The sequence below is a fragment of the Oncorhynchus gorbuscha genome, linkage group LG14 (genome assembly GCF_021184085.1).
Source record: "Oncorhynchus gorbuscha isolate QuinsamMale2020 ecotype Even-year linkage group LG14, OgorEven_v1.0, whole genome shotgun sequence".
Lineage (NCBI taxonomy): Eukaryota > Metazoa > Chordata > Actinopteri > Salmoniformes > Salmonidae > Oncorhynchus > Oncorhynchus gorbuscha.
The window spans coordinates 23,614,608-23,640,924 of NC_060186.1; the positions used below are offsets into that span (position 1 = coordinate 23,614,608).

Genomic DNA, 26,317 nt, shown 5'->3' on the forward strand with positions numbered 1-26,317 from the left:
TGTTTTCTGTCAAATTATTTGATAAGGCTCGGGGTTAAAGTCATTTTATGTAGCTAGTCTATTTATTAAATTTTTTATTTTGATAGTATCATTAATAGTGCTTGTCTGGCATTGGCATTGATCATTTTAATATTTCCACTAAATATTTGAGACTTGAAAACGACGAAGACCACAATGCCTTGCTTTTAATCAGTACTCCGCCGCTCACAATCCGTCGCCTTGTTATGTGTTGGGAAAAGGACTTCGCGAAATAGCAGCGATGTCAGTCCAGGTTTTGGCAGCGAAAATGGCCGAGGTCGAATTAAAAGACGTCCCCGACAAAGAATTAACACCCGAATCGCCTCTGACACCAAAGGCAGATGACAAAGGGATGGTTGAAAACGAACCAAAAGCTACTTCGGCTACTACCCCAACGATGGAGCCGATGGTAAAAACCGGGGACACGAGTCCTGGTTTTCTCACCCCGAACACTAAGATGCCGCAGGCGTCCGCGATGAAACGGACAGATCCCCAACAAAACGGTGGAGAAGCTTTCGTAAATCGCGACGGTACGGTGGCAGAGGCCCCAAGATTGAAAAAGGTGAGGGCGAACGTAAATGGGATGTTGGTATTATATTATGGTATTCTGCTCCAGGCAGATGCGAGGTTTGTGTTTTGTTTGCAATGCTAACTAGCTAGCCAGCCAGCTAGAAACCTGGCATTGTGTGACGATGGCTGTAGCTTTAAGCGAGTAATAAAAAGCACTTTTGCTGTTACCTGACTAGTCTTGTTCTCTAGTCAGACAAGTTTTTTTTTTAAATAAAATCGTATCAGCAAGTAACGGCAACGTTAGTTATCATATTTTAAAGGATATTGTGTTCATGGGCGCAGCCACAGACCCTAGCAAATTGCTGTCTAAACTTACCCACTAACTATAATTTAACGTTAACGATGCGCTGTCGTGGCGCTGTGAGATGCCGATGTTGGAACAACTACGTGTAGGTAAACTAGCAAGGAAGCTGTGAACAAAGTAGCTGGTCCAGATTGAACTTTAATGGCATCTGCATTCTACCTGGTGAAGGTTTTGTTAACGCGTTTCAAGTCTCACTCACGCCCATGCCACAATTTTGTCCTGACGACGTAATAATGTGATGTCCACACATGTTCATCAAAATGTTGGTTTTTGTAACCCTATTGTAGCTCATGGACATTCGACACACATTTACGACCATGACAATACAGCTAAAATAGCGTTAGTCAAATCGTGGTCATGGTAGTCAAATGCATTCAACCAAGACTGTTTGAAGAAGTGATTTTAAATGCTGTTGTGAGATGATCTGAATTTGCATGGGGTGCTCAGCTGTAGAGCACAGCAGTGGTGTGTGTGTGTGATCAGAAAGGAAGCAGCGTTCTGGTGGGTAGCTAGTCTACATCACTTTATCAATGACTGTTATTTTGCCACCGCTCCAGTTTAACCTCACCACAACAGTAGCAGACTCCTCTGGCGGGTCTGTCACACCTTTGTCACCTATTTCTTGTCTCGTTCAGCCTGGCAATAGATCACATAGACTACTTAAGGGAGTTTCCATCATTCAGGCTTACTCTGCTAGGCTCTCCTGTGGCTATACATCACCAGAAGATTTAGGCCTGTGTGTGTTCTGTATCAACACCTCTCCCTCAGGACAGGTTGGCAAAGCTCTCAGCTCACTCGTCAATTAATCTTATCTCGTCAGCCTCATGGAAAGTTCTGATCTGAAGAGAAGAATGGGATCAAGGTTCAAGGAAAAGTAGAACTTCTCTGATAAGTAGAGTTCCTTGAAAAGACTGGTGTCGACTAGGCCTAAGAAGTCTCGCTATAAATGGTTGTTTAGGATTTATGGCCTGTGCTCACTGTCATAAAGCTATTAATCAAAGGTGTTCAAATCAATCTTGTGTAAGGCAGTTCATGTACAGGTGGCAATAAAATGATGTGCTCTCTTCAGGATATAAAGTAGGGTCATAACTGGGTATACAACATTACAGCATATGCATACTTTTGTGTCCATGTTTGTGCAGACCCTCCCTAAAGCATAGATTGTACATCATTGCTATAAACCAGTCGTATGAAAAAGTTTGGGCACCCCCGACAATTTCCATGATTTCCATTTATAAATAATTGGGTGTTTGGATCCGCAATTTCATTTTGATCTATCAAAGAACTGATGGACACAGTAATATTTCAGTAGTGAAATTAGGTTTATTGGATTAACAGAAAATGTGCAATATGCATCAAAACAAATTGAGATGAGTGCATAAATTTGGGCACCCCAATAGAAAAATCACATCAATATTTAGTAGAGCCTCCTTTTGCTAAAATAACATCCTCTAGACGCTTCCCATAGCCTCTAATGAGTGTCTGCATTGTGGATGAAGGTATTTTGGACCATTCCTCCTCCTACAAAACATCTCCAGTTAGGTTTGATGGTTGCTGAGCATCGACAGCCCACTTCAAATCATCCCACAGATTCTCAATGATATTCAGGTCTGGGGACTGGGATGGCCATTCCAGATCATTGTACTTGTTCCTCTGCATAAATGCCCGGGTAGATTTTGAGCAGTGTTTTGGGTCGTTGTCTTGTTGAAATATCCAGCCCCGGCGTAACTTTGACTGATTCTTTAACATTATTCCCAAGAATCTGCTGATATTGAGTGGAATCCATGCGACCCTAAACTTTAACGAGATTCCCAGTACCGGCACTGGCCACACAGCATGATGGAACCCCCACCAAATGTTACTGTGGGTAGCAAGTGTTTTTCTTGGAAAGCTGTGTTCTTTTGCCTCCATGCATAACATCCCTTGGTATGACCAAATAACTCTATCTTTGTTTCATCAGTCCACAGCACCTTATTCCAAAATGAAGCTGGCTTGTCCAAATGTGCGTTTGCATACCTCAAGCGACTGTTTGTGGCGTGTGTGCAGAAAAGGCTTCTTCCGCATCACTCTCCCATACAGCTTCTCCTTGTGCAAAGTGCGCTGAATTGTTGAACGATGCACAGTGACACCATCTGCAGCAAGATGATGTTGTAGGTCTTTGGAGGTGGTCTGTGGGCTGTTTTTGACCGTTCTCACCATCCTTCGCCTTTGCCTCCGATATTTTACTTGGCCTGCCACTTCTGGCCTTAACAAGAACTGTGCCTGTGGTCTTCCATTTCCTCACTATGTTCCTCACAGTGGACACTGACAGCTTAAATCTCTGCGATTGCTTTTTGTAGCCTTCCTCTGAACCAGAATGTTGAACAATCTTTGTTTTCAGGTCATTTGAGAGTTGTTTTGAGGCCCCCATGTTGCCACTTCAGAGGAGAGTCAAAGAGAACAACAACTTGCAATTTGCCACCTTAAATACCTTTTCTCATGATTGGATGCACTTGTCTATGAAATTCAAGGCTTAATGAGCTCACCAAACCAATTGTGTGTTCCAATTAATCAGTGCTAAGTAGTCACAGGTATTCAAATCAACAGAATGACAAGGGTGCCCACATTTTTGCATAGCCTATTTTTCACATCTGATTTAATTTCATACAACTTAATATTGCTACACTAAAAATCTTTGTCTGGACAATACCCCCGGTACTCAGCTTTTATGAGACAATGAATGGCATGCCAATGTGATCATTTTCTGTGACAACAGAGTAAATTATTATGCAGCCTCGAGGGGTGCCCAAACTTTTTCATACGACTGTAATTCCTTGTCCCCAAATAGGCAACAGATCTGACAAAACACCCTCCCACTATTCTGCCACCAACCCAGTGACTATGAACACAGGACTGGAAAATAGCAGTCACACAGCGAGCGAGAGAGGGAGGGAAAGTGGACTGGCTTATGACAGATGGTCCATCAGCCTTCTGTGTCTGATAAGAACAGCAGGACCAGGAACCCTACGAGCAGCAGGGAGAGGAGGCCGCTGCGGCATGGCATCTGGCTCGTTGTGGTGACCTGTCCTTAAAGGGACCACCGGCAATACCCTTCATGTGAATATTTAGTGCCATCCGCCATGGCACAGATTCCGTATTACGTTTTATACATGAAGTGAGCTACTTAGACTGCATCTTGAACATCAAAATCATTTTCAGAAGGGGAAAACAGATTTGTACCGGCCAATAAGCTTGTTTTGTGTCCTCTCGCTTCACAATCATCTAAGTAGCCATGCATTGGAGCAGGAACGTGCATGCAAAGTTTTAGGCCTATTTATAGGCTGAATGCATGTGTGTGCTTTTATATATGGTTATATAGGCTGGGTCTGTTGAATCCCTCAGTGCAGAAAGGGCATTGAGATGGAGAGCAGCAGTAGAGCTGATGGTATGTGGCATGGACGGCTGGTTCTAATCCATGCCTTACCATGTCACCACATGGGGGATTAAGCAGCTTGCCTCCCACTCTAGGTGGGCAGATGTTAGCCTTCGGACCGGCTGAGTGATTCGCGTAACCCCCCCCCCCCCAATGGACTCTGCCAACCTATCATGATGTTCCTGGAAGGAGCAGGGAAATATACGCTGCCCCCTGCCAGGAAGAATGGATTAGCAGCGGTAGGTTTCAGCTTTCGGCGCCATGTGTGGCTAAAACTGCTGCTAATGAACGTTCCCGTCCTCGCCGCCACACACACACACACAAGCAGTGCCCAGTTACAGATGCTGATGACTGCCACGGGTAGGTGCTGACGACTGCCACGGATTACATGGACAATCTCCCTGGTCACCCGCTGCCCTGCTCTCTGACCCAAGGAAAAGGTCCGCCAGCATCATAAGGTATTTTAATTCAAGTGGAGGTCTTAACAGGAGTCACGAGCTTACTGTGGGCTGGGCAAGACCTGTAGGTTAAATGGCTTGCCGACAGATCTGTATCGAAAAGGGTTCTGTTCAGGTTCGTAAAGAACTCAATGCAAAGCGTCTGGGTTTATGGGCAGTTGGTACCTTGAATTGAGTTGGAACACCGTTAACAAGGCATGTCCAATGTCTTGGAGACATGTTCTGATAATTTTTTGGGGGGCTCAGGAACCTGATTACCTGACGTTCGGTATTGATTTAGGTCAAGCCCTTTGACCCTCTGAACCTGGAACATCAAAAGGGGCATGACCCTTACTCCGGGAGAGTTTGAGTGGAGAGGATTCTCTTTAGCCCTGTGGATTACGACCTGTAGCCTACTGCTTCTTGCTGTTCCAAAGTGTAGGAGAAGGAAACATAATACTGTCTCTACCTAATAAATAAATACACGGGGAAGTGTGTTTTCCCTGCTCTTTTTGCCCATCTATCCTCTGCTGTCAGGAAGATGAGTTTTGGGCATGGCTGCCGTGACATGGCCCTGACAGTGCTGGTCATTGGCAGCCACCCCGGGGATCCTTCCTCATCTGAGACGGGCTCTATGACACCAGCGTCGCTTCCATCAGATTAACAGCCTGAGTGCTTTGTCCCTCTGAGAAGAGCCCAGCCTGCTCCAATGATGTCGCTAGGGATTCAGGAGGAGTAGCCAGAAGGAGGATTATCACAATGACCTTGAAAGGGCAGCAACCGACAGGGCAAACACTCCTGTGTCATAAAAATGCAGATATCTTGGCAGATGCTTTATTATGCTTACATAAAAGGCTAGCAGGCTCCAGTACTTCAATTGCTTTTTTGACATTGCCCAGTTATTTGACCACTATTCCCAAATGTAGCCTACAATAAAGGAGGACTCTGGGTCTATATACCATTTGTACTGTAGCCTATTTTGGCTGTAATATGGGAATGTCTGGCTCTTGTTTTTCTCCTTGCTCAAGGACTAGGAGATCCATTGATCCCTGTGTTCAATCAGCCACTGTGTTCTACTCTGGGTCCATGAAGACTTCATTCCCTAGTGTGACGCTGCTGAGATTATCACCTGAGAGCTGGGGCCTGTGATGGGGAGAATGTAGCAGCACAGAGTTTCTAAACCCAGAGGCGCAACATCACGAGACTTCTGGGAATGCTCGCGCAGCAAGAAGTCAATGAGAGATGTGTAAAATTCTTCCTTTTAGTAGTTCATTTTCTCAATCTAAAGGCACAACCTAGCCAAGGAGTTGAGCATGTTATTACTCCAACCTCGTTAAAGTGACACTGACATTTACATTTTCGTCAAAAACAACTTCAAATTTGATTTGTCACATGCTTTGTAAACAACCGGTTTAGAATAACAGTGGAATGCTTACTTACAGGCTCTTCCCAACAATGCAGAAAGAAAAATAATAAAACAAGGAATAAATTATCGTTAACTTGGCTGTATACACAGGGTACCAGTGCTGAGTCGCTGTGCAGGGGTACCAGTACGGAGTCCATGTGCAGGGGTACAAGGTATTGGAGGTAAACATGTACAATTGAAGTCGGAAGTTTACATACTCTTTAGGTTGGAGTCATTAAAACTTGTATTTCAACCACTCCCCACATATCTTGTTAACAAACTATAGTTTTTGCAAGTCGGTTAGGACATCTACTTTCTGCACGACATAAGTAATTTCCAGAAAATGATGTCATGGCTTTAGAAGCTTCTGATAGGCTAATTGACATAATTTGAGTCAATTGGCGGTGTATCTGTGGATGTATTTCAAGGCCCACCTTCAAACTCCGTGCCTATTTGCTTGACATCATGGGAAACTCAAAAGAAATCAGCCAAGACCTCAGAAAATAAATTGTAGACCTCCACTTGTCTGGTTCGTCCTTTGGAGCAATTTCCAAACGCCTGAAGGTACCACGTTCATCTGTACAAACAATAGTATGCAAGTATAAACACCATTGGACTACGCAGCCGCCATACCGCTCAGGAAGGAGACGCATTCGGTCTCCTAGAGATTAACGTACTTTGGTGCGAAAAGTGCAAATCAATCCCAGAACAACTGCAAAGGACCTTTGTGAAGATGCTGGAGTAAACGGGTACAAAATTATCTATATCCACAGTAAAACAAGTCCTATATCAACATAACCTGAAAGGACGCCCAGCAAGGAAGAAGCCACTGCTCCAAAAAAGCCAGACTACGGTTTGTAACTGTACATGGGGACAAAGATCGTACTTTTTGCAGAAATGTCCTCTTGTCTGATGAAATAAATATAGAACTGTTTGGCCATAATGACCATCGTTATGTTTGGAGGAAAAAGGGGGAGGCTTGCAAGCCGAAGAACACCACCCCAACCATGAAGTACGGGGGTGGTAGCATCATGTTGTGGGGGTGCTTTGCTGCAGAAGAGACTGGTGCACTTCACAAAATAGATGGCATTGTGAGGAAGGAAAAGTATGTGGATATATTGAAGCAACATCTCAAAAGATCAGTCAGGAAGTTAACTTCTTATGGTATAGGGGACGCTTGTGTCCCACTTGGCCAAAAGCCAGGCAAAATGCAGCGCAGCAAATTCAAATAAATTTATATAAAAATCTAAGTCTCATTAAATCACACATGTAAGATCCTAATTTAAAGCTACACTCGTTGTGAATCCAGCCAGCATGTCAGATTTTAAAAAGGCTTTTCGGCGAAAGCATAAGAAGCTATTATCTGATGATAGCACAACAGTAAACAGAGGGTAGCATATTTCAACCCTGCAGGCGCTACACAAAACGCAGAAATACAATATAAAACATGCCTTACCTTTGACGAGCTTCTTTTGTTAGCACTCCAATATGTCCCATAAACATCACAATTGGTCCTTTTGTTCAATTAATTCCGTCCATATATATCCAACATGTCCATTTATTTGCCGCGTTTGATACAGAAAAAAACAGCTTCCAAATTGCGCAACGTCACTACAAATATTTCAAAAGTTTCCTGTAAACTTTGCCTAAACATTTCAAACTACTTTTGTAATACAACTTTAGGTATTTTTAAATGTTAATAATCGATCAAATTGAAGACTGGTCTATCTGTTCAATACAGGAAGACAACAAACCAAGCTACTTTTCAAGTCTTGCGCAACTCTCAACAGTGTTACGTAATTCCTAAATGGCCGTACTTCTTCATTGCACAAATGAATAACCTCAAGCAAATTCCAAAGACTGGTGACATCCAGTGGAAGCGGTAGGAACTGAAAACAAGTTCCTAAGAAATATCGTTTCCTAATGAGAACTCAGTGAACAGACAGAGACCTAAAAAAAGAAAAGAATTCTGAACGGTTAGTCCTCGGGGTTTTGCCTGCTACCTAAGTTCTGTTATACTGACAGACATGATTCAAACATTTTAGAATCTTCAGAGTGTTTTCTATCAAAATCTACTAATAACATGCATATCCTATTCTTTGCATGAGTAGCAGGAAGTTGAAGTTGGGCACGCTATTTATCCAAAAGTGAAAATGCTGCCTCCTATACCTTCCAAAGTTAAAGCTTGGTCGCAATTGGGTCTTTCAAATGGACAATGACCCCAAGCATACTTCTAAAGTTGTGACAAAATGGCTTAAGGACAACAAAGTCAAGGTATTGGAGTGGCAATCATAAAGCCCTGACCTCAATCCCTTAGAAAATTTGCCGGGAGATCTGAAAAAGCGTGTGCGAGCAAGGAGGCCTACAAACCTGATTCTGTTACACCAGTTACACACACATTCTTATTAATTAATTTACACTTGTGTATAAGGTAGTTGTTGTGAAATTGTTAGATTACTTGTTAGGTATTACTGCACGGTCGGAACTAGAAGCACATGCATTTTGCTACACTCACATCAACATTGCCATGACAATACTTACAAGCGTGATTGGGGATTTCTATTGGAGAAGCTGTTTCTGCCCGTCATACTGGACTGTCTTTGGTAGCACGACAGTGTGAAGTTTGAAGCTGACTCGCACGGCATGCCTCATGAGAGACTGCTTCTGTCTTTTTTTTCACATTTCTGTTAAGATGTTACTTCACAATGAAGGGGCCTTTCCTACTCGGGGGGGCCTTTCCTACTCGGGGGGGCCTCCTACTCGGGGCCTCTCCTACTCGGGGGCCTCTCCTACTCGGGGGGCCTCCATTTGACAGTAAAGTCATAAACTAGGATGGATTGGAGGCATAAGTAAGTATCTCTTTGTCTTGCACACTAAATCAGGCCTTGTCCTGGCCATTCTAGTGGAAAAGAGTTTATAGATAAGTCACTCGTGCTTGGTCCTACATTATCCATTAACTGTTGGCTAAAGATTGTGAATAAGATTGAACATCCAGCAAAGGTCTTTGGCCAGGGCCACCCCCAGAAACCAGAGATCGAGGCCTGTGTCAATAAGATAGGGCCCAGTTGAGAAAGACACGCACCAGTGGGGCTTCAAGGAGAGCCGTGCATGTGATGCGGTGTTCATTAACATGGAGGATGGTTGGAGGACAAAGCTGTAAAGTGGGGGATGGGGACTAGATCTGTTGGTGTAGTGCTCACGTCAGCTCTCTGAGCTGGAAAGATCCTCATGGGTTTTACCTACTCACTTCAGGCCGGTCTTCGGGAGCTCCTGGAATTTTTTATTTTATTATTGAATTGATTGAATATCCGAAACACACAATTATACTTGCAGTGAAGCCGCTCGACAACTACACCACAACAGACTCCCATTCAGAGCGACACACAGAAGCATCCGGGGTCAATGCCCTGCTCAAGGGCACATTGACAGATCTCCCACCAGGCCAACAAAGTGAACCTGAACCCTCCAAGACCCCCCCCCCCCCACACCCCCAGTTCCCCAATAGCTGTCCCTCAACCATTTGACCCCTCCCACAGTCCAAGAAGAAAACCAAGAAGAAAAAAATACATAAATATTCAATTAACCCCCCGCCCATGCACCAACAACCAAGAAAATTAACTAAAGTGGAAAAATAAACAGACAGAAGACAACAGCAAACAAAGGTTATCAAGGACAACTAAAATCATAACAGCAATGCCAACTGTATATGTTTTAGTGCATGTCTTGGCACAATTACGTGTCTGAGTATGCGTGTATTTGAATGTGTACAAACACCTGCACGACATCAGCCTCCGGCAAACCCGGCATTAGCTGTATAAACGCTGCCCCTCAGTGTCATTCAACTTACTTTTTACCATGTTTTAATTTGGACTTATCTTTGACCACCACTTCTATTTCCCGCACAGCATCTCCGCTCTACACGCGTCTTCGCATTGCACATCCCAACCCTCCGCTTCCCTCAGCCCATCCCACCGATCTCTGCCGCCCGCCCTCTTTGGATTGCTACGGAACATACACTACCGTTCAAAAGTTTGGGGTCACTTAGAAATGTCCTTGTTTTTGAAAGAAAAGCAAAAAAATGTTGTCCCCTTTTTTTTTAAATAACATCAAAATGATCAGAAATACAGTGTAGACATTGTTAATGTTGTAAATGACTAACCTAGCTGGAAACGGCAGATTCTTTATGGAATATCTACATAGGCGTACAGAGGCCCATTATCAGCAACCATCACTCCTGTGTTCCAATGGCACGTTGTGTTAGCTTATCCAAGTTCATTTTAAAAGGCTAATTGTTAGCACAGCTCTCAACTATGCTGTGATGTTTAACGTACAATTTTTAATCTATAGAACCCACAGATAAATACTTTTACTAAGAGTATTAGTATTTGATTGACCCGGTCTCTCAATCTCCCAACAGTACTATTTCTAGGGTCAACATTTTGTTGGTGGCAAGAATTCTATATAATCATTTTAGCTGAAAAGCATGAAGTCTTGAATCTTGCATCATTTTATACATCAACTCATACCCCGTACCATGGAATTGGTACATCAAAAATCTTTTCCCAATTATTTTGCAGTCTGTATGGCACAGTTGTCAACATCCTGGTCCTCAAATGAAGCTGGTATACTTTCCTATTTATGCTATTTTTATTCCTCCGCCAGTTTTGATTCTTTATATTGGGCAGACAGACCAGTTCCCTACCTCCTCTCGCTACCACCCGCCTCCTCCATTTTGAGGTTAATGCTGCAATCAATTGGTTGTGCTCTTGGATTGAACCTAGCTTCCTGTTCAACTCCATGAAATACATAAATTATATTGTAAATTGGAATGGTAGTGTTAAGAACAAAATACCCCTTTCCCATAAATACAGGTATTTTATCCACCAGCACATTTGAGTTCAGCCATAATCATTGTTAGAACAAATATGACATATTTTCAGAGGGATGAAATTGAGACATGGCAATCTGCAAAAAGGCCATTTTTAAACAACGGAGTTTTTTTTTGTAATCTACTGAAGAACCATTTAGGGTTCAAGTAAAACTTTTTGAGTAAGTGAACCTTTCAGATGTTTAGTGCTTTTATATTTAATAATCTCAACCCACCCAATTCATATTCATTCTGTACAGTTGAAGTCGGCTATTTTCCACCCACCTTCGCTAAATACATTTAATCTCGGTTTTTCACAATTCCTGACAATTCCCTGTTTTAGGTCTGTTAGGATTACCACTTTATTTTAAGAATGTAAAATGTCAGAAAATAGTAGAGTGATTTATTTCAGCATTTCTTTCTTTCCAAGCTTTAACTTCCTGACTGATGTCTTGAGATGTTGCTTCAATATGTCCACCTAATTCCCCCCTCTGATGATGCCATCTATTTTGTGAAGTGCACTAGTCCCTCCTGCTGCAAAGCACCCCATAACATGATGCTACCACCCCCGTGCTTCACGGTTGGGATGGTGTTCTTCAGCTTGCAAGCATCCCCCTTTTTCCTCCAACATAACAATGGTCATTGTGGCCAAACATTCCTATTTTTGTTTCATTAGACCAGAGAACATTTCTCCAAAAAGTACAATCGCTGTCCCCATGTGCAGTTGCAAACCTTTGTCTGTTTTTGTTTATGGTGGTTTTGGAACAGTGGCTTCTTCCTTGTTGAGTGGCCTTTCAAGTTATGCCGATATAGGACTTGTTTTTACTGTGGATATAGATACTTTTGTATCTCTTTCCTCCAGCATGATGTCAAGCAAAAAGGCACTGAGTTTGAAGGTAGGCCTTGAATATAATAATAATATATAATAATAATATAATAATAATATATGCCATTTAGCAGACGCTTTTATCCAAAGCGACTTACAGTCATGTGTGCATACATTCTACGTATGGGTGGTCCCGGGGATCGAACCCACTACCCTGGCGTTACAAGCGCCATGCTCTACCAACTGAGCTACAGAAGGACCACATGTACACCTCCAATTGAGTCAAATGATGTCAATTAGCCTAACAATGACAATTTTCTGGAATTTTCCAAGCTGTTTAACTGCGCAGTCATTTTAATGTATGTACATTTCTGACCCACATTTTGGATACAGTGAAATAATCTGTCTGTTAACAATTGTTGGAACAATTACTTGTCATGCACAAAGTAGATGTCCTTACCGACTTGCCACAACTAGTTTGTTAACAAGAAATTTTTGGAGTGGTTGAAAAACGAGTTTTATGACTCCAATCTAATTGTATGTAAACTTCCAACTTCAGCTGTAGATAGGCACGCCTTATGCTGTCTGGTTTAGGATCCCAGATAAAGCAAAATATCTTTTGCTCATATGATTTGAAAAACAAATCATCAGGTGTAGGCAACTCCATAAGTAAGTAAGTGAGTAAACTGAGAAATGACTAAGGATTTAATCAGGGTAATTTTCCCATAAATAGACAGGTATTTACCTCCATGGTTGCAGGATCTTGTCTATTTTCACAAGTTTTCTATTGAAATTCATTGTGGAGAGCTTATTTTCTACATTTTGTGATATGAATACCAAGCATGTCTACTTCACCATCAGCACATTTTATAGGTAAACTGCAGGGTAATTTAAAAGTAGTATTTTTTTTAAAAATTAAAGCTCCACTGCGTAATATTGTACACGTATCATAATTAGGTTTTTAGTCCAGAAAAGTTATCTAGATCTTCAATGAGACATTGCAGGGATCTAGCTTGCGGACTTGATACAAAACTTGAGTCATCGGCATACATGGACACCTATTTGTTTTGAAGCCTTGGTTCTCATATCCTCTGTTATTGCATCTGATTTTGAATAGCTCCTGGAACTAGTTTGTTGATGCACATCAGTCAAACCACTAGGAAAGACATCACTCGAGGGCTTTTCTATTTCAGCCGTTTGTGACCAACACACTATCTTTTGTCCGCCACACGCAGTAGGACAACTCGCATTTGATCACCGGTGCAGATACATTTTCCCAAAATAGATATCGTAACGATACGAATGTCTAGCGTTCGTGTTTCTCAGCCTGCCTTGGACACTCAGTAGGGATGCGAGTGTGTGTTTTTGGCACGGTGCCCAATCAGTGCACTCGAGTCTCCGACTGATTATCGCAGTGGTTGTTAATGGCCTTAGAAAGATGTTTTGTCACGCACTCGTTCACTCACGCTGTGTTCACCCGACGTCGCCCCACTCTCTCGATGCCTCAGTCTTCTGCTGTAGGCAAACAATAGTGTGAACCAAACCAAGACGTTTCTGCTGACTTACCGCACTTCCCGTGGGTTGATGGTCATTGTGTGCTGGAAAGGTGTTAATTCACTCTCCCTTACAATGTAATTACAGCACAATACTGGAGTGCTACTGCACCTTCCGTTGCCTTCATCTGTGGTGTTGTGATTTATTACCAGGGAAATTGGCTGTTCGCACCACGGCTAGATAATAATCTCTCTGCTAGACTCCAGACCCTGAATGGACTCGGCTCACGTGTTTTGTCATTTGTCTCTCACACAAATAAGCTTTGGAAGTGTAAAATGTAGGCTAGCTACTCCAAATTAGTCCTAGACACACACACAAGGACAGAGGATATTTAGAGCGCATTACAGCTCGATCTGGCCTGGGATATCTCTGTGCTGCAGCCAGGCACACATTCTCACAAAGGTGTCAGGTGCATGTGTGGCCTTGTGTCAGCGTCTGGGGTTCCACCTTCAGACCCTCTCCCTTCCTGTCGTCACTTTGTACTGTAGCCCCGGAGGGTGTGTTCCGTCAGGTGAAACGCTCAGAGCGTCCCAGGTAGAAATGTAACCGATGGAGCTTCTGAAGTCGCCAGAACTGGTTTCCACAGCCCCGGTAAGTGTACTGAGAATATTCTGAGTTATACATTAGCTAACCGTTAGCTGAAGAAGGTAAACATTTTGAATGGTGACGTTGAAGAGTAGGACGATGAAGAACCAGTGAAGGGGGGCTAGGTGGCGTCAGAGTGCTGAGTGTTCATCGGAAAGACCCCAGACAGTACATCTCTCTGACAAAGGCCTCCCCACAGGGAAGGAATTCCGTTCAGACTTTGACACCAGGCCCCTGTACAAAGAACCAGCATTGTATTCAAAAAGTGTGGCATCACAAAAGGTCCCTCACAAAGGAAAAAGCACTGTTCTGTCTGCCCGGTTTCCTCCCCGCCAGAGTTAAAAAGGCACGAACAGCGGTAGGCTAATCCAGCACTGGGAAAGACCATTCCCGTGGCGAAGGGGTAGAGGACTCCTATGAGCTGGATTAGCCTGACTCTACAATCAGTTCTGTTGCATTGCGTTCAACCTGCAGCCTCCGTTGCACTGGCTTTGACTATTGGCATCTGTTGGGTTGTCATGCATGAATCCTGACGCCTCACAGCTGTTGTGGCAGGTAGCCTAGCAGTTAAGAGCATTGGGCCAGTAGCCAAATGGTCGCTGGTTCGAATCCTGAGCCGGCAAGGTGGAAAAATCTGCCAAATCTGCAAAGCAGTTAACCCCCAACAAAAAATGCTCCCTGGGACATGGCCGTTGATTTTTAAGGCAGCCCCCCGGCACCTCTTTGATCCAAAGGGGTTGGGTTAAATGTGGAAGACACCATTCGGGTTGAATGCATTCAGTTGTGCAACAGACTAGATGTCCCCCTTCATAAACAACCGGTGTAGACTAAAGTCCATGTGCAGGTAGATATGTAAGTAGACATGTAAATGTAGCCTAGGTAGGGGTAAAGTGACTAGGCAACAGGATAGATAATACACACGCTAGCAGAGAGAACAGTCAGTGGCTGGATTCTTAGGCAGTTTTTAGGGCCTTCCTCTGACACCGCCTGCTTCCATTGACCACTGCCTGTTTTTTTCGGCCCAGATTACACAACCACTGACTTTTGCAGGGGAAGCCACATTACGGTCAGGCTGACAAATGCATGCGCAGACATTTTGTATTTTTTTTTCAGGGCTCACAGATGGTTGGACTCCTTCCACGGTCGCAGTTAAACCCTGCCGACTCAGAATAGCATGACCCTAAAAATGACTAAACCGCCCCCAGTATGTTTTATGTAATTGTACATTTCCATTGAGACAATGCTATTTTCAGAACACTTCTTACAAACCTTGCTTTGTTGTGGGAGGAACTGATCTCTAAATTTCCCCCCATCTGTATATGTTGTTTTCTATCACTCAGGTTTAGGCTAGATACAGGCCTAGCCACCTGTTACTTTTTCTGCAAATGTCACTGACCCCTAGACATAGAGTATTTTTCGTTTTTTGTGTGTTTGTGTAATTTTTGTTGTTGTTGCTAAAACGCCTAAATCCTTAAAAGCTTTATTCACAAAAAAAGCATAAATGCAGCATTAATCCGGCTGCATTTATAGACACTCAGCTAATGAAGGGAGAGGCCCCATCAATGAGTGTGTGGCTGGGATTTGGGGAACGGGGCAATCTAGTATATTGATCGTGTTTCCCTGACCAGGGAAATGATTGAAGAACACCAGATCCCATTATGAATGGTCATTGAGATTGGTTGGTGGTATCGCTGTCAGTGGGCGTTTGGTTAGACTGATTGGATTCTCAAAACGACCCCGAGGGATTGGGACAGTGACCTTTTTTTCCCTAAGTGACACAGGACCCTCCAGCAGTTGAGTTGGAACATTGTTCTCATGATGTTTTGTGTTTATCTCATATCAATTGATAGACTTTTAGAGCGTTGGCAATATGCGTGCGGCTATGGGAAAGCCCCCTTTTGCAGCGATTGAGTCTCACTCAAACGTATATCTGCTCCTGAATGTGCAGGTAGGTAGCAGGCAGCCACATGTAATCCCTGCCTTGGCTTTCCCTGCTTGGTCTTACAGAGACTTAGATGCTTATTGTCAGTGTCTCCGAGTCCGTTCTCATGGCGACATGTTGAAATGGGTGACACGAAGCCAACTGCTGGTGATTAGAGCAGTTGTCTGTGCTTCATGTGCTAAAGGATGCGTTTCTGAATGTGTCTTAATTGTCCTTTTATTTATGGGGACACTTGTCTGTGAGTCTGAATCAGCTGGGCACCGCTTTTGTTTTTCTTACATCACACCCCCGAGGGCAGCCATGCGGCGCTGCACTCTCCTCTGACTCGCGTCGCCAGCCTCCTCCGCAGCCATTGGAAGAGCGCACGAGACACTTCTCTGCATCATCACTGTGTGTGTGTGCATGGTTCAGTGTGCGTAGGCTACCCTCTTCTAATCTGTCATTGACGGGTATGATCCTGTTGGATCTCTCGTTTTCCACCATTCATCCAATGGATTATTGCTCAGAGTTTGGTGAATGGATGAAATGTGGCCAGTGATTCCCGCGCAGCAGCGCAAGCCAAGTTGACGTTGGCATGGAGGTTTTCGCGCAGCTCCGAACTCCAGAAATCAGAGTGAACTTAAATGTACCGGTGCTGCAGTGCCAGACTGTCGGCTTATCCATCTCGTATACTCATCTGCCTAGCCGTGGACAAACCCCCTAGGTTCCATGGTGTGGAGGCTCCCACCATTTAGGACCCCAAAGATACTTTTAATATAACACTTGTCTCTGTTCCAATCTTGTGACTGTGTGGTCTTTTTCCATTTGGGGTTGTATGACATGGTCATTGTGTGGGTTTCTTCTATCGGATCTGCGAGGAGTGGGTGGGGAGAAGGAGAGGGAGGCTCTCTCAGGGTATAGGGCGTGCTGGCTGTTCCTAAATGGTAGCTGAGCTGGGTGAGCCGCTGGCTGTCTATCCGGATTTCAACGTTAACTTTATTTCTCTCACTGTCCCAGTCAGTGCCTGTCTGTCCTGCTCACAGAAGAAATAGAATGATTAACTGTATGGGTGTCTGATATGCTGATAAGTGCAGAAAACCAGACCCTCCTGACCAGCTGTCCCAAACGCCAAAATTAGCCCCTAGTAGACACTCTGTTGCATCTTCTACTGAACCTCCAAAACTCAACCCCCCCCCCCCCCCCAATCCAAAGTCTAAATGTCAATTCTAGTAAGCAATGTATTTGCCTTTTTTTTTTTTTTAAGTGAGAACCATATTTGAAAGGTAAGATAAAGTGTAAAAGACAATGAAAAGCTGCACTGTTTTCATTTTGTAGCTGCAAGCATATCTTGTTTTTTCTTGTGAGGATTTTTCACTCAAAAACATTTATTTCCAGAGCTAGGACTGCTATGCTTTTGATATTTCTGTTGTTAACACATCTGTTCACTCAGCCCCACATTTAGTCTCTCTAAATAGCACACCATGTTCTTTTTTCTTTTTTTGTAATTTGTATCTTGTCTCAGTATAATCAGGGGGCACGTTGTCCTGCGTTATCTGGGTCTGTTTTGATCCAGTCGTCCTCTAATGGAGTGCTGCTTCGTGACAGCAGGGCTGGATAAAGTGGGCAGACTGCTGTGTGGCCTGGCCTCTCGCTCGTCTGTCGTGTTAGGCGAGACGTGGCTGGCGTAAGGGAGTGAATGAGGGAAAGGAGTGTGTGAATGAGTGTGTATGAGGCCGTGTTAGTGGGCGAGCTCCAAGAAACAGCCTCTTCGATTGCTCTGAAGGTCCTGTAGCGCAAAGGAGGGCTGCTGCTTTTTAGGTAAGCACCGGGGAATGACGTACGTGGAAACACAGCACTTTGGGTACGCAGTATCCTTGAGCCTCAGCTTATTATTCTGACTAAAATAAAAATTTGATATAGGACGTGTTTTGTCCTCTCAGCGATCCGTGAATAGTTGCTGCTTACCCCGCAGACTCGTAGAAATTTCCATATTCTATATTCTCTTTCTATTTCTTATTACCCGTTGGAGATCCATATTGTTAGAACAATGTCACATTCTAAGAACTTCCTCTTGTAAGGGGTAAGCAGTGTTTTCCCCTCCCTGAGAGGAGGGGGAGCAGGCAGTGTGTGGGTGTTCTCTGCCCTGTCACCCTGGCCAGCTGGTCCCAAAGGGGAGCTTTGTTTCTCCCTCAATTACACTCCTAAAAAGGACTCTGGTCTGTGAATAAGTTGTTGACATGGCCCGTGCTCTGCTCTTGTCCTGTTAAGCCTAGACTAGCTTATAGAAAGTAGTCTTTTCAGGATCGCTGAGTAGTCTATTCAATACCAGGTCTCTATGGAGTAGTCTGTGGTGCCCTGTTCCTCCGTTTTCCCCGTTTGCTGACAGACATTAACCTCGCTGTCACAAATGTTGCCAGCCAGTGATTGGTTTGGTGCCTGCCCTGTCCAGCCAGTGATTGGTTTGGTGCCTGCCCTGTCCAGCCAGTGATTGGTTTGGTGCCTGCCCTGTCCAGCCAGTCATTGGTTTGGTGCCTGCCCTGTCCTGCCAGTGATTGGTTTGGTGCCTGCCCTGTCTTGCCAGTGATTGGTTTGGTGCCTGCCCTGTCTTGCCAGTGATTGGTTTGGTGCCTGCACTGTCTTGCCAGTGATTGGTTTGGTGCCTGCCCTGTCCTGCCAGTGATTGGTTTGGTGCCTGCCCTGCCCTGTCCTGCCAGTGATTGGTTTGGTGCTGTCCTGCCAGTGATTGGTTTGGTGCCTGCCCTGTCCTGCCAGTGATTGGTTTGGTTGCCCTGTCTTGCCAGTGATTGGTTTGGTGCCTGCCCTGTCCTGCCAGTGATTGGTTTGGTGCCTGCCCTGTCCTGCCAGTGATTGGTTTGGTGCCTGCCCTGTCCTGCCAGTGATTGGTTTGGTGCCTGCCCTGTCTTGCCAGTGATTGGTTCTGGTGCCTGCCCTGTCCTGCCAGTGATTGGTTTGGTGCCTGCCCTGTCCTGCCAGTGATTGGTTTGGTGCCTGCCCTGTCCTGCCAGTGATTGGTTTGGTGCCTGCCCTGTCCTGCCAGTGATTGGTTTGGTGCCTGCCCTGTCTTGCCAGTGATTGGTTTGGTGCCTGCCCTGTCCTGCCAGTGATTGGTTTGGTGCCTACCCTGTCTTGCCAGTGATTGGTTTGGTGCCTACCCTGTCTTGCCAGTGATGTGGCGGATGGAAACATGAGATGTTGACACAGTGGAGTGTGTCTGTTATAATTGGAGTTGTACCATTTAGAAGTGTCAGACCTCACCGCTGCAGTCGATACGTGAGATGTGCTTTTTTTTTCCCCTGACCACCATTTAATCTTTTCTCCATTTTATATCACTGACCCCGATCTTTCGCCAGTCCCTTTGTTTATGTTAAGCATTTAGAACCGGAATTCATCAAATGGACCTTCAATCTCTGTGCTGTCGAAGGCTGCCACCACCATGTGACAGTGACCTGATTTTAATTTTTAATCTCGGCTAACAGCAAAGCATCTGACTCCTGGACGGTCTGTTCCAAGAACTTGTTCCCCTGTGAGGAGAGTTGGAGTGAGGTCTGAGAGGGTAGCCAGCTTCCCTGTGAGGAGAGTTGGAGTGAGGTCTGAGAGGATTAACAGCATGTCATCGCTCCCCTATAGAGACACTTCCATCCTTCCTCTGGCTGACTACTGACAACCTTGCAACAATTTGCATGTCTCTTTTGCACTGACTGACTCAAGTCAATGAAATATTGTGTGGATGACGATTGCAGGTTTCATGAACCATGGGTCTCTTGAAACACAATTCTAATGGAAACTAACCAGGGTAACTTCTAACTCTGCAGATTTGTGAGAATCTGTGGAAAAGTGGAGCATGCACAGAGCTGAAGCCTGTATAATTACATCAACTCTGCTCATCATAGAGGGTATCATTTCAACTCAAGTACCGATGGAGATGTACTCTATGATCCTTCAATGAAAGCCCGAAGCTATATTTTCCTCTGAGCTTGTCCCCGTGTCCTTCCCATCTCCATTTACTTTGAATAATGGGCATCGTTCAGAGAAACAATGTGCAAGATCTCACGCCCTCAAGCCGGGATGAGGCCAGCGTCATGACTGGATCATCAGTCTTGTTGGATGCGCACATTGTGCCAGCTGCTGAATCCCACGTACAACTTCGAGGAAGAAAACAGAAGGTTCCCTGAATGAGTTGAGACAGCCTAGTTTGATCAGGTTTGTGTTGTGGTTCTCTGGTTTCAAAGGTTCTCTAACCACAACAACCACCGCCGATAAGACTCTGAAAGAGTCTGCAGCAGTAGGTTGGTGAGATGTTCGTCTTGAAGGAAACTCAGTAACTTGTAGTTAATGGGTATATTCCTGGGGGATGTAGCATCATGGTTAGTTTTGACCAGTATCAGCTAAAATGGGCAGTAAGGGGCAGATTGGCTCAATCGTTTTGAAGACTGTTCTGATGAGAACAATGGGACACTCATTCCAGGCTGTCCTCAGCCCACCCTGCCAAGACTCTCCTCAACTGTGCCAGAGAGGCTTATGGTGTCGACAATCTCTTCTCAGGAGTCCTAATTATCTCACCCTTCGTTATCTTCTGCGGTCTTATTTTACACACACTAATATTAGGTTAACCCATACTAGGTTAACCCATGTCCTAAAGACCCATTTTTGGGGGGGGATCTCTTAAAACCAAAGCACAGCTCAATCACATACTTCCTCTAATAGCCCAGTTAAGACTGGGTCGGTTTTATTTGTTGTTCCCCCACCATCCACATTGTAGCAGTCCAGGCTCCAACCACTGTCGCTACTGCTGAGTGCACACACACACAGGGCCTGCTCTAGATGTGTCTCTGTACAGCTCAAGGGTCACAATGGAGTATGCATACTTCACATGCATGGATCACACACACACACACACACACACACACACACACACACACACACACACACACACACACACACACACACACACACACACACACACACACACACACACACACACACACACACACACACACACACACGCAGGGATATGCTCCCTCCACTGGAATCAAAGACGACAAGCCTTCACTCTGTCTTTCACTCCCCTCTACTGTATCTTCCATGAATGTTCCTCTGCTGTAAAGAACTGACCCGCGAGCTCTCCGAGAGGATAAGTACTCTGTAGGAATGGCCTGTCCTGTCTGCTCCTGTTGGCATGGCCCAAGGCCTGCCTGTCCTGGCTGTGCCATGTCGTCATAGAGGCCGATCAGTCTATGTCATCTCTCTCAAGGACGTGTCACCGTCCACAGCGGCCCATTGGAGTGTCCTCTGTTTACTTAACACTCTGTTAGGGAGTTTCCCCTTCCCTTTAGCTTGTCAACTGACTTGACCTTCGTGTCTCCGAAGCGGAAAAACCCCACCACATCAAAGTTCACTCAGTTCAGTTCGATCCCGCGCTCTGTTCTGGTCATTTTCATTGCCTCAGTGTTTGAAAGATCAAACATCTTCACCGAGGGTGGTAACTGGGGTTTTTGTCTTCCCGTGTTTAAGATTGGCAACGTGATATGGAGGGGGATATTGGCAGAGGGATGTTGGGAGATATTTTAAATGCCTCACTCCCTCAATAATAGCTAAATGACAGCGTCTTATGATCTGGCCCGTTTCAGTGGGCCGAGTCGTCATGCAGTCAATCATTACATTGCAGGCGCCTCTTCTCAAAAGTGTTTTGAGAAGCGTTCGTGAATGAATCTGTTCTATAATCAAACTCCAGGCCCAAACACACTCTGCAGACCAGTGTCTAAGCAGTGAGCAGCCAGCCCATCTCATGTCTGCCAATGTGGGGTAGTTCCCAGGCTCCCGTTACCTGCTCCTCCGTGTTCAAACCCCTTCCCCCCCAGGCAGCACGTTGTACTGACTCAACCATATTGCATGTCATGCCAGTGTGGGCTCCACATGCAAGCTTATCATTGTCATCCGCCCAAAATGATTGGTGCGTTATTGATATCAATGCTTCCCGGGTGCATTGTTTTGTGGTACCTCTCTCTGAATGCATATTTAGTTCTGGTTGTGGATGAGTAAAGGAGATTGGAAGTGAACTGGTGTTTGCCCTCTGAATACAGTCCTTCGTTGTGAAGTGGAGAAGACGCCATGAGGAAAGTCTTGTGGACTGGGAAAGAGGAGAGCGAGAACGGAGGCAGAGCGATTCCACACGCAGGTCTGGGGATTTGGCCAAACATCTCCTTCCGATGTTGAGGAAAAACATTTTCTTTAATGAAAAGGGGATGACGCAATGTGTAGTGAAGACAAGGTTGGCTAACCTAAATTGTAGCTGAAGAATTGTCTATAGATAATACCTTGTTGTGGGTGGGAACCAGAAACAGAATGTGTAGGTTTTTTTTCTCTCGTTTTTTTTGGACAGGGAGTCATGCTTTCACTTCAATATACAGTGGGGCAAAAAAGTATTTAGTCAGCCACCAATTGTGCAAGTTCTCACACTTAAAAAGATGAGAGAGGCCTGTAATTTTCATCATAGGTCAACTATGAGAGACAAAATGAGAAGAAGAAAAATACTTATTACTTATTTTCCACCATAATTTGCAAATAAATTCATTAAAAATCCTACAATGTGATTTTCTGGATTTTGTTTTCTCATTTTGTCTGTCATAGTTGAAGTGTACCTATGATGAAAATTACAGGCCTCATCTTTTTAAGTGGGAGAACTTGCACAATTGGTGGCTGACTAAATCCTTTTTTGCTCCACTGTACACTGTACCCATCAAATATACACATCAATATACCTATCAATACACAAAAAGCAAAACACAGTCTTAGAAACCAGTAAAAAGGTACTCGGTCAGTGTTGTTGAATTGCCCCAGAGGCACCAATTCAATAGTGTGAAAAGCAAATCAATGAATGTGTCAATACAAGGCATTTCTTAACATTGTGCAAATATTTCCCCTCAACATGTCCTGGCCTCCCTTTTTTGCTTCAAGGGGTTTGTGTCTCTTTCCTGGTCTGATCCAGCTGATGTGCAGTCATGCCTGAGACTCCTCTTCTCCCCATCCAGCTATGAGCCCTCTAGCCAGAGTCGAGCACAGTCTGTAGCTACTGTTGGCAGCACAAAGAGTGCACAGAGTTCAAACGCCTCTCACACATCCTCCAACTGCATATACAGAGTGTTTCAACAGGCTGGTGTCGTAATACGTATTCTTATAGTACATTTATCTTGGACTCACTCCTTCTCTACCTCCCCCCCTATTTCTTTTCATTTTTCACTTTCTCACTCACCTCCTCCGCCCCCCCCCCCCCCCCCTCAAATGGTTCATTCCTCTTCCTGTCTGGCCATTCATTCTTCCTCGTCCTCGTTCTGTCACATGCTCCCTCACCCTTTTCTCATAGTCCTCCAACCCACCCAATAATCAATCAGTCAAATGTATTTATATAGCCCTTCTTACATCGGCGGATATCTCAATGCTGTACAGAAACCCAGCCTAAAACCCCAAACAGCAAGCAATGCAGGTGTAGAAGCACGGTGGCTAGGAAAAACTCCCTAGAAAGGACCAGAACCTAGGAAAAAACCCTAGAGAGGAACCAGGCTATGAGGGGTGGCCAGTCCTCTACTGGCTGTGCCGGGTGGAGATTATAACAGAACATGGCCAAGATGTTCAAACAGTTCAACAAATGAGCTGCATGGTTAAATAATATTAACCACAGTTGTTGTCGAGGGTGCAACAGGTCAGCACCTCAGGAGTAAATGTTAGTTGGCTTTTCATAGCCGATCATTGAGAGTATCTCTACCGCTCCTGCTGTCTCTAGCGAGTTGAAAACAGCAGGTCTGGGACAGGTAGCACGTCCGGTGAACAGGTCAGGGTCCCATAGCCGCAGGCAGAACAGTTGAAACTGGAGCAGCAGCACGGCCAGGTGGACTCAGGACAACAAGGAGTCATCAGGCCAGGTAGTTCTGAGGCATGGTCCTAGGGCTCAGGTCCTCTGAGAGAAAGAAATCAAGAGAGAATTAGAGAGAGCATACATCAATTCACACAGGACACCAGATAAGACAGGAGAAGTACTCCAGATATAATAGACTGGCCCTAACCCCCCGACACAAACTACAGCAGCATAAATACTAGAGGCTGAGACAGGAGGGGTCAGGAGACACTGTGGCCCCATTCGATGATACCCCCTGACCGGGCCAAACAGGCAGGATATAACCCCACCCACTTCATCATCCTCCCAGGCCTGTACTGGTCCCATGTGTCTCCGGCACGTCCCTCCCTGTCTTGTTTCCATTCTCTCTGTTGAACCATGGACTCTGCCTGGTGTGGATTTCACAGTATCAGATCTGATCACATCTGTGCCTGTTTGTTTTCCTCGTGACTGTAGCCTATTGCTTTGTGCTGTTTGAAGCCTCTCTCCTCGCTGTTCTCCTGGAACTCTTTCCAGAGATTGGCCCCATGGTGGCTGGTTGCTCAGTGGGTATCACTCTGCTCTGTGGCTTCGCCCTGGAACAGCTTACCCTGCAGCCGACCCTAGTGAGGCTGGACCTGGAGCAAACGCACATGCCGGCCTCAGGATACTACTATAGTAATATGACTAATATACACTCGGTGGCCAATTTATTAGGTACACCATTCACGAAAGTGGTTCGCTCCTACAGACAGTCACGTGGCTGTAGCTTGCTATATAAAACAGGCATCGAAGCATTCGGTTACTGTTCGATTGAACATTAGACTGGGCAAAACAAGTGACCTACGCCACTTTGAGCGAGGTATGATCGTCGGTAGCAGGCGTGCCGGTTCCAGTATCTCAGAAACCACCGGCCTCCTGGGCTTTTCACACACGACAGTGTCTAGGATTTACCGAGAATGGTGCTACAAACACAACCATCCAGTCAACAGCAGTCCTGATGGCCAAAACAGCTCGTTGATGAGAGAGGTCGAAAGAGAATGGTAAGTATCGTGCAAATAATGGTGCAGTACAACAGCGGTGTGCAGAACGGCATCTCGGGAAACGCACAACTCGTCGGTCCTTGTCTTGGATGGGCTATTGCAGCGGACGACCACACCGGGTTCCACTCATATCAGCTAAAAACAAGAAGAAGCTGCTCCAAGGGAAACACAATCATCAACACCGGACAATATGAGGAGTGGAAAAACATTGCCTGTTCTGACGAATCCGTTCCTGTTGCGTCATGGTGATGGCAGAGTCAGGATTTGGCGTAAGCAGCATGAGTCCATGGACCCATCCTGCCTGGTGGTCCTTCTGTAGCTCAGTTGGTAGAGCATGGCGCTTGTAACGCCAGGGTAGTGGGTTCGATCCCTGGGACCACCCATACGTAGAATGTATGCACACATGACTGTAAGTCGCTTTGGATAAAAGCGTCTGCTAAATGGCATATATTATTATATATTATCAACGGTTCAGGCTAGTGGTGGTGTTGTAATGTTGTGGGGAGTTTTTTAAAATTTATTTTTATTTTTTTGTGTGTTTTTTTTTGCACACGTTAGGTTCCTTGATTCCAATTGAGCAACGTTTGAAAGCCCACAGCATATCTGAACATTGTTGCTGACCAGATGCATCCGTTCATTGCTACAGGGGGGTCCGAACCAGTACTAGATGGGTGTATCTGATAAACTGGTGCTGAAAATATACATACACACACACACACCTAACCACAATTATAAACCGGGTGGTTCCAGCCCTGAACCCTTATTGGCTGAAACCCGTGGTATATCAGACCGTATACCATGGGTATGAAAACAGATCTAATTACGTTGGTAACCAGTTTATAATAGCTATAAGGCTTCCTTGGGGGTTTGTCGTACATGGCCAATATACCCCGGCTAAGGGCTGTATCCAGGCACTCCGCATTGCTTCATGCATAAGAACAGCCCGTAGCCATATAGCACACTTCCTCAGGCCTTATTGCATAATGAGAGCTCACCTTTGGTGGTCTTGGCCAGTCAGACATGTTGCACAACTACCAAAAGCCCCCCATGCCAAGCGAATACACTGCCACCTGGTGACGTGACCTTGCCACTGCAGATACCTCAGTCTGGGCTGAGGGGGCACCTGTCCTCCCCAGACACTGTAAATGTGGCACGGGATGGTCGTTTGGGCAATGTTTGTGCGTGTGATTCTGCCTGGCTGGCTGGCCAACCTCGACCTGGTTCCTCTCTAGGCTACAGTCAACTAGCCATGCCCAGCTCCATTGAGAGGTGACAGTGTGTTGGGTTAGCATCTATTATTTACATCTCATTAGCCTCGCAATCACTGAACATGCATACTGTCTGTATTATGTGGCTGTGGTGCTGTGCAGTGCTGCGAGGTTAATGCCTTTAATGCCGACTGCAGTAGGATGCAGGGACAGAGAAGGCTAGTATTCACTACTATGCGGCATTGGTGGTGAGCCACAAGGCTGTGATCTCTGCCCTGT

The 26,317-nt window shown here is 45.1% G+C and overlaps 1 protein-coding gene across 5 annotated transcripts in view; it reads left to right on the top strand.

The window, feature by feature from the left end:
- Positions 1 to 189: 189 nt before the first annotated feature.
- Positions 190 to 26,317, top strand: part of LOC123994664 (putative adenosylhomocysteinase 3) — a 49,000-nt gene continuing 22,872 nt past the window's right edge. For 2 of the 5 annotated variants that reach the window (XM_046297538.1, XM_046297541.1), the window contains exon 1: positions 191 to 580. In XM_046297538.1, the coding sequence (XP_046153494.1) occupies positions 260 to 580 (321 nt within the window). In that variant the 5' untranslated portion in view covers positions 191 to 259. Of the gene's footprint in view, positions 581 to 13,800; positions 13,985 to 26,317 lie in introns of those variants that run through there. The other 3 variants (XM_046297540.1, XM_046297539.1, XM_046297544.1) reach the window with 3 other exon arrangements.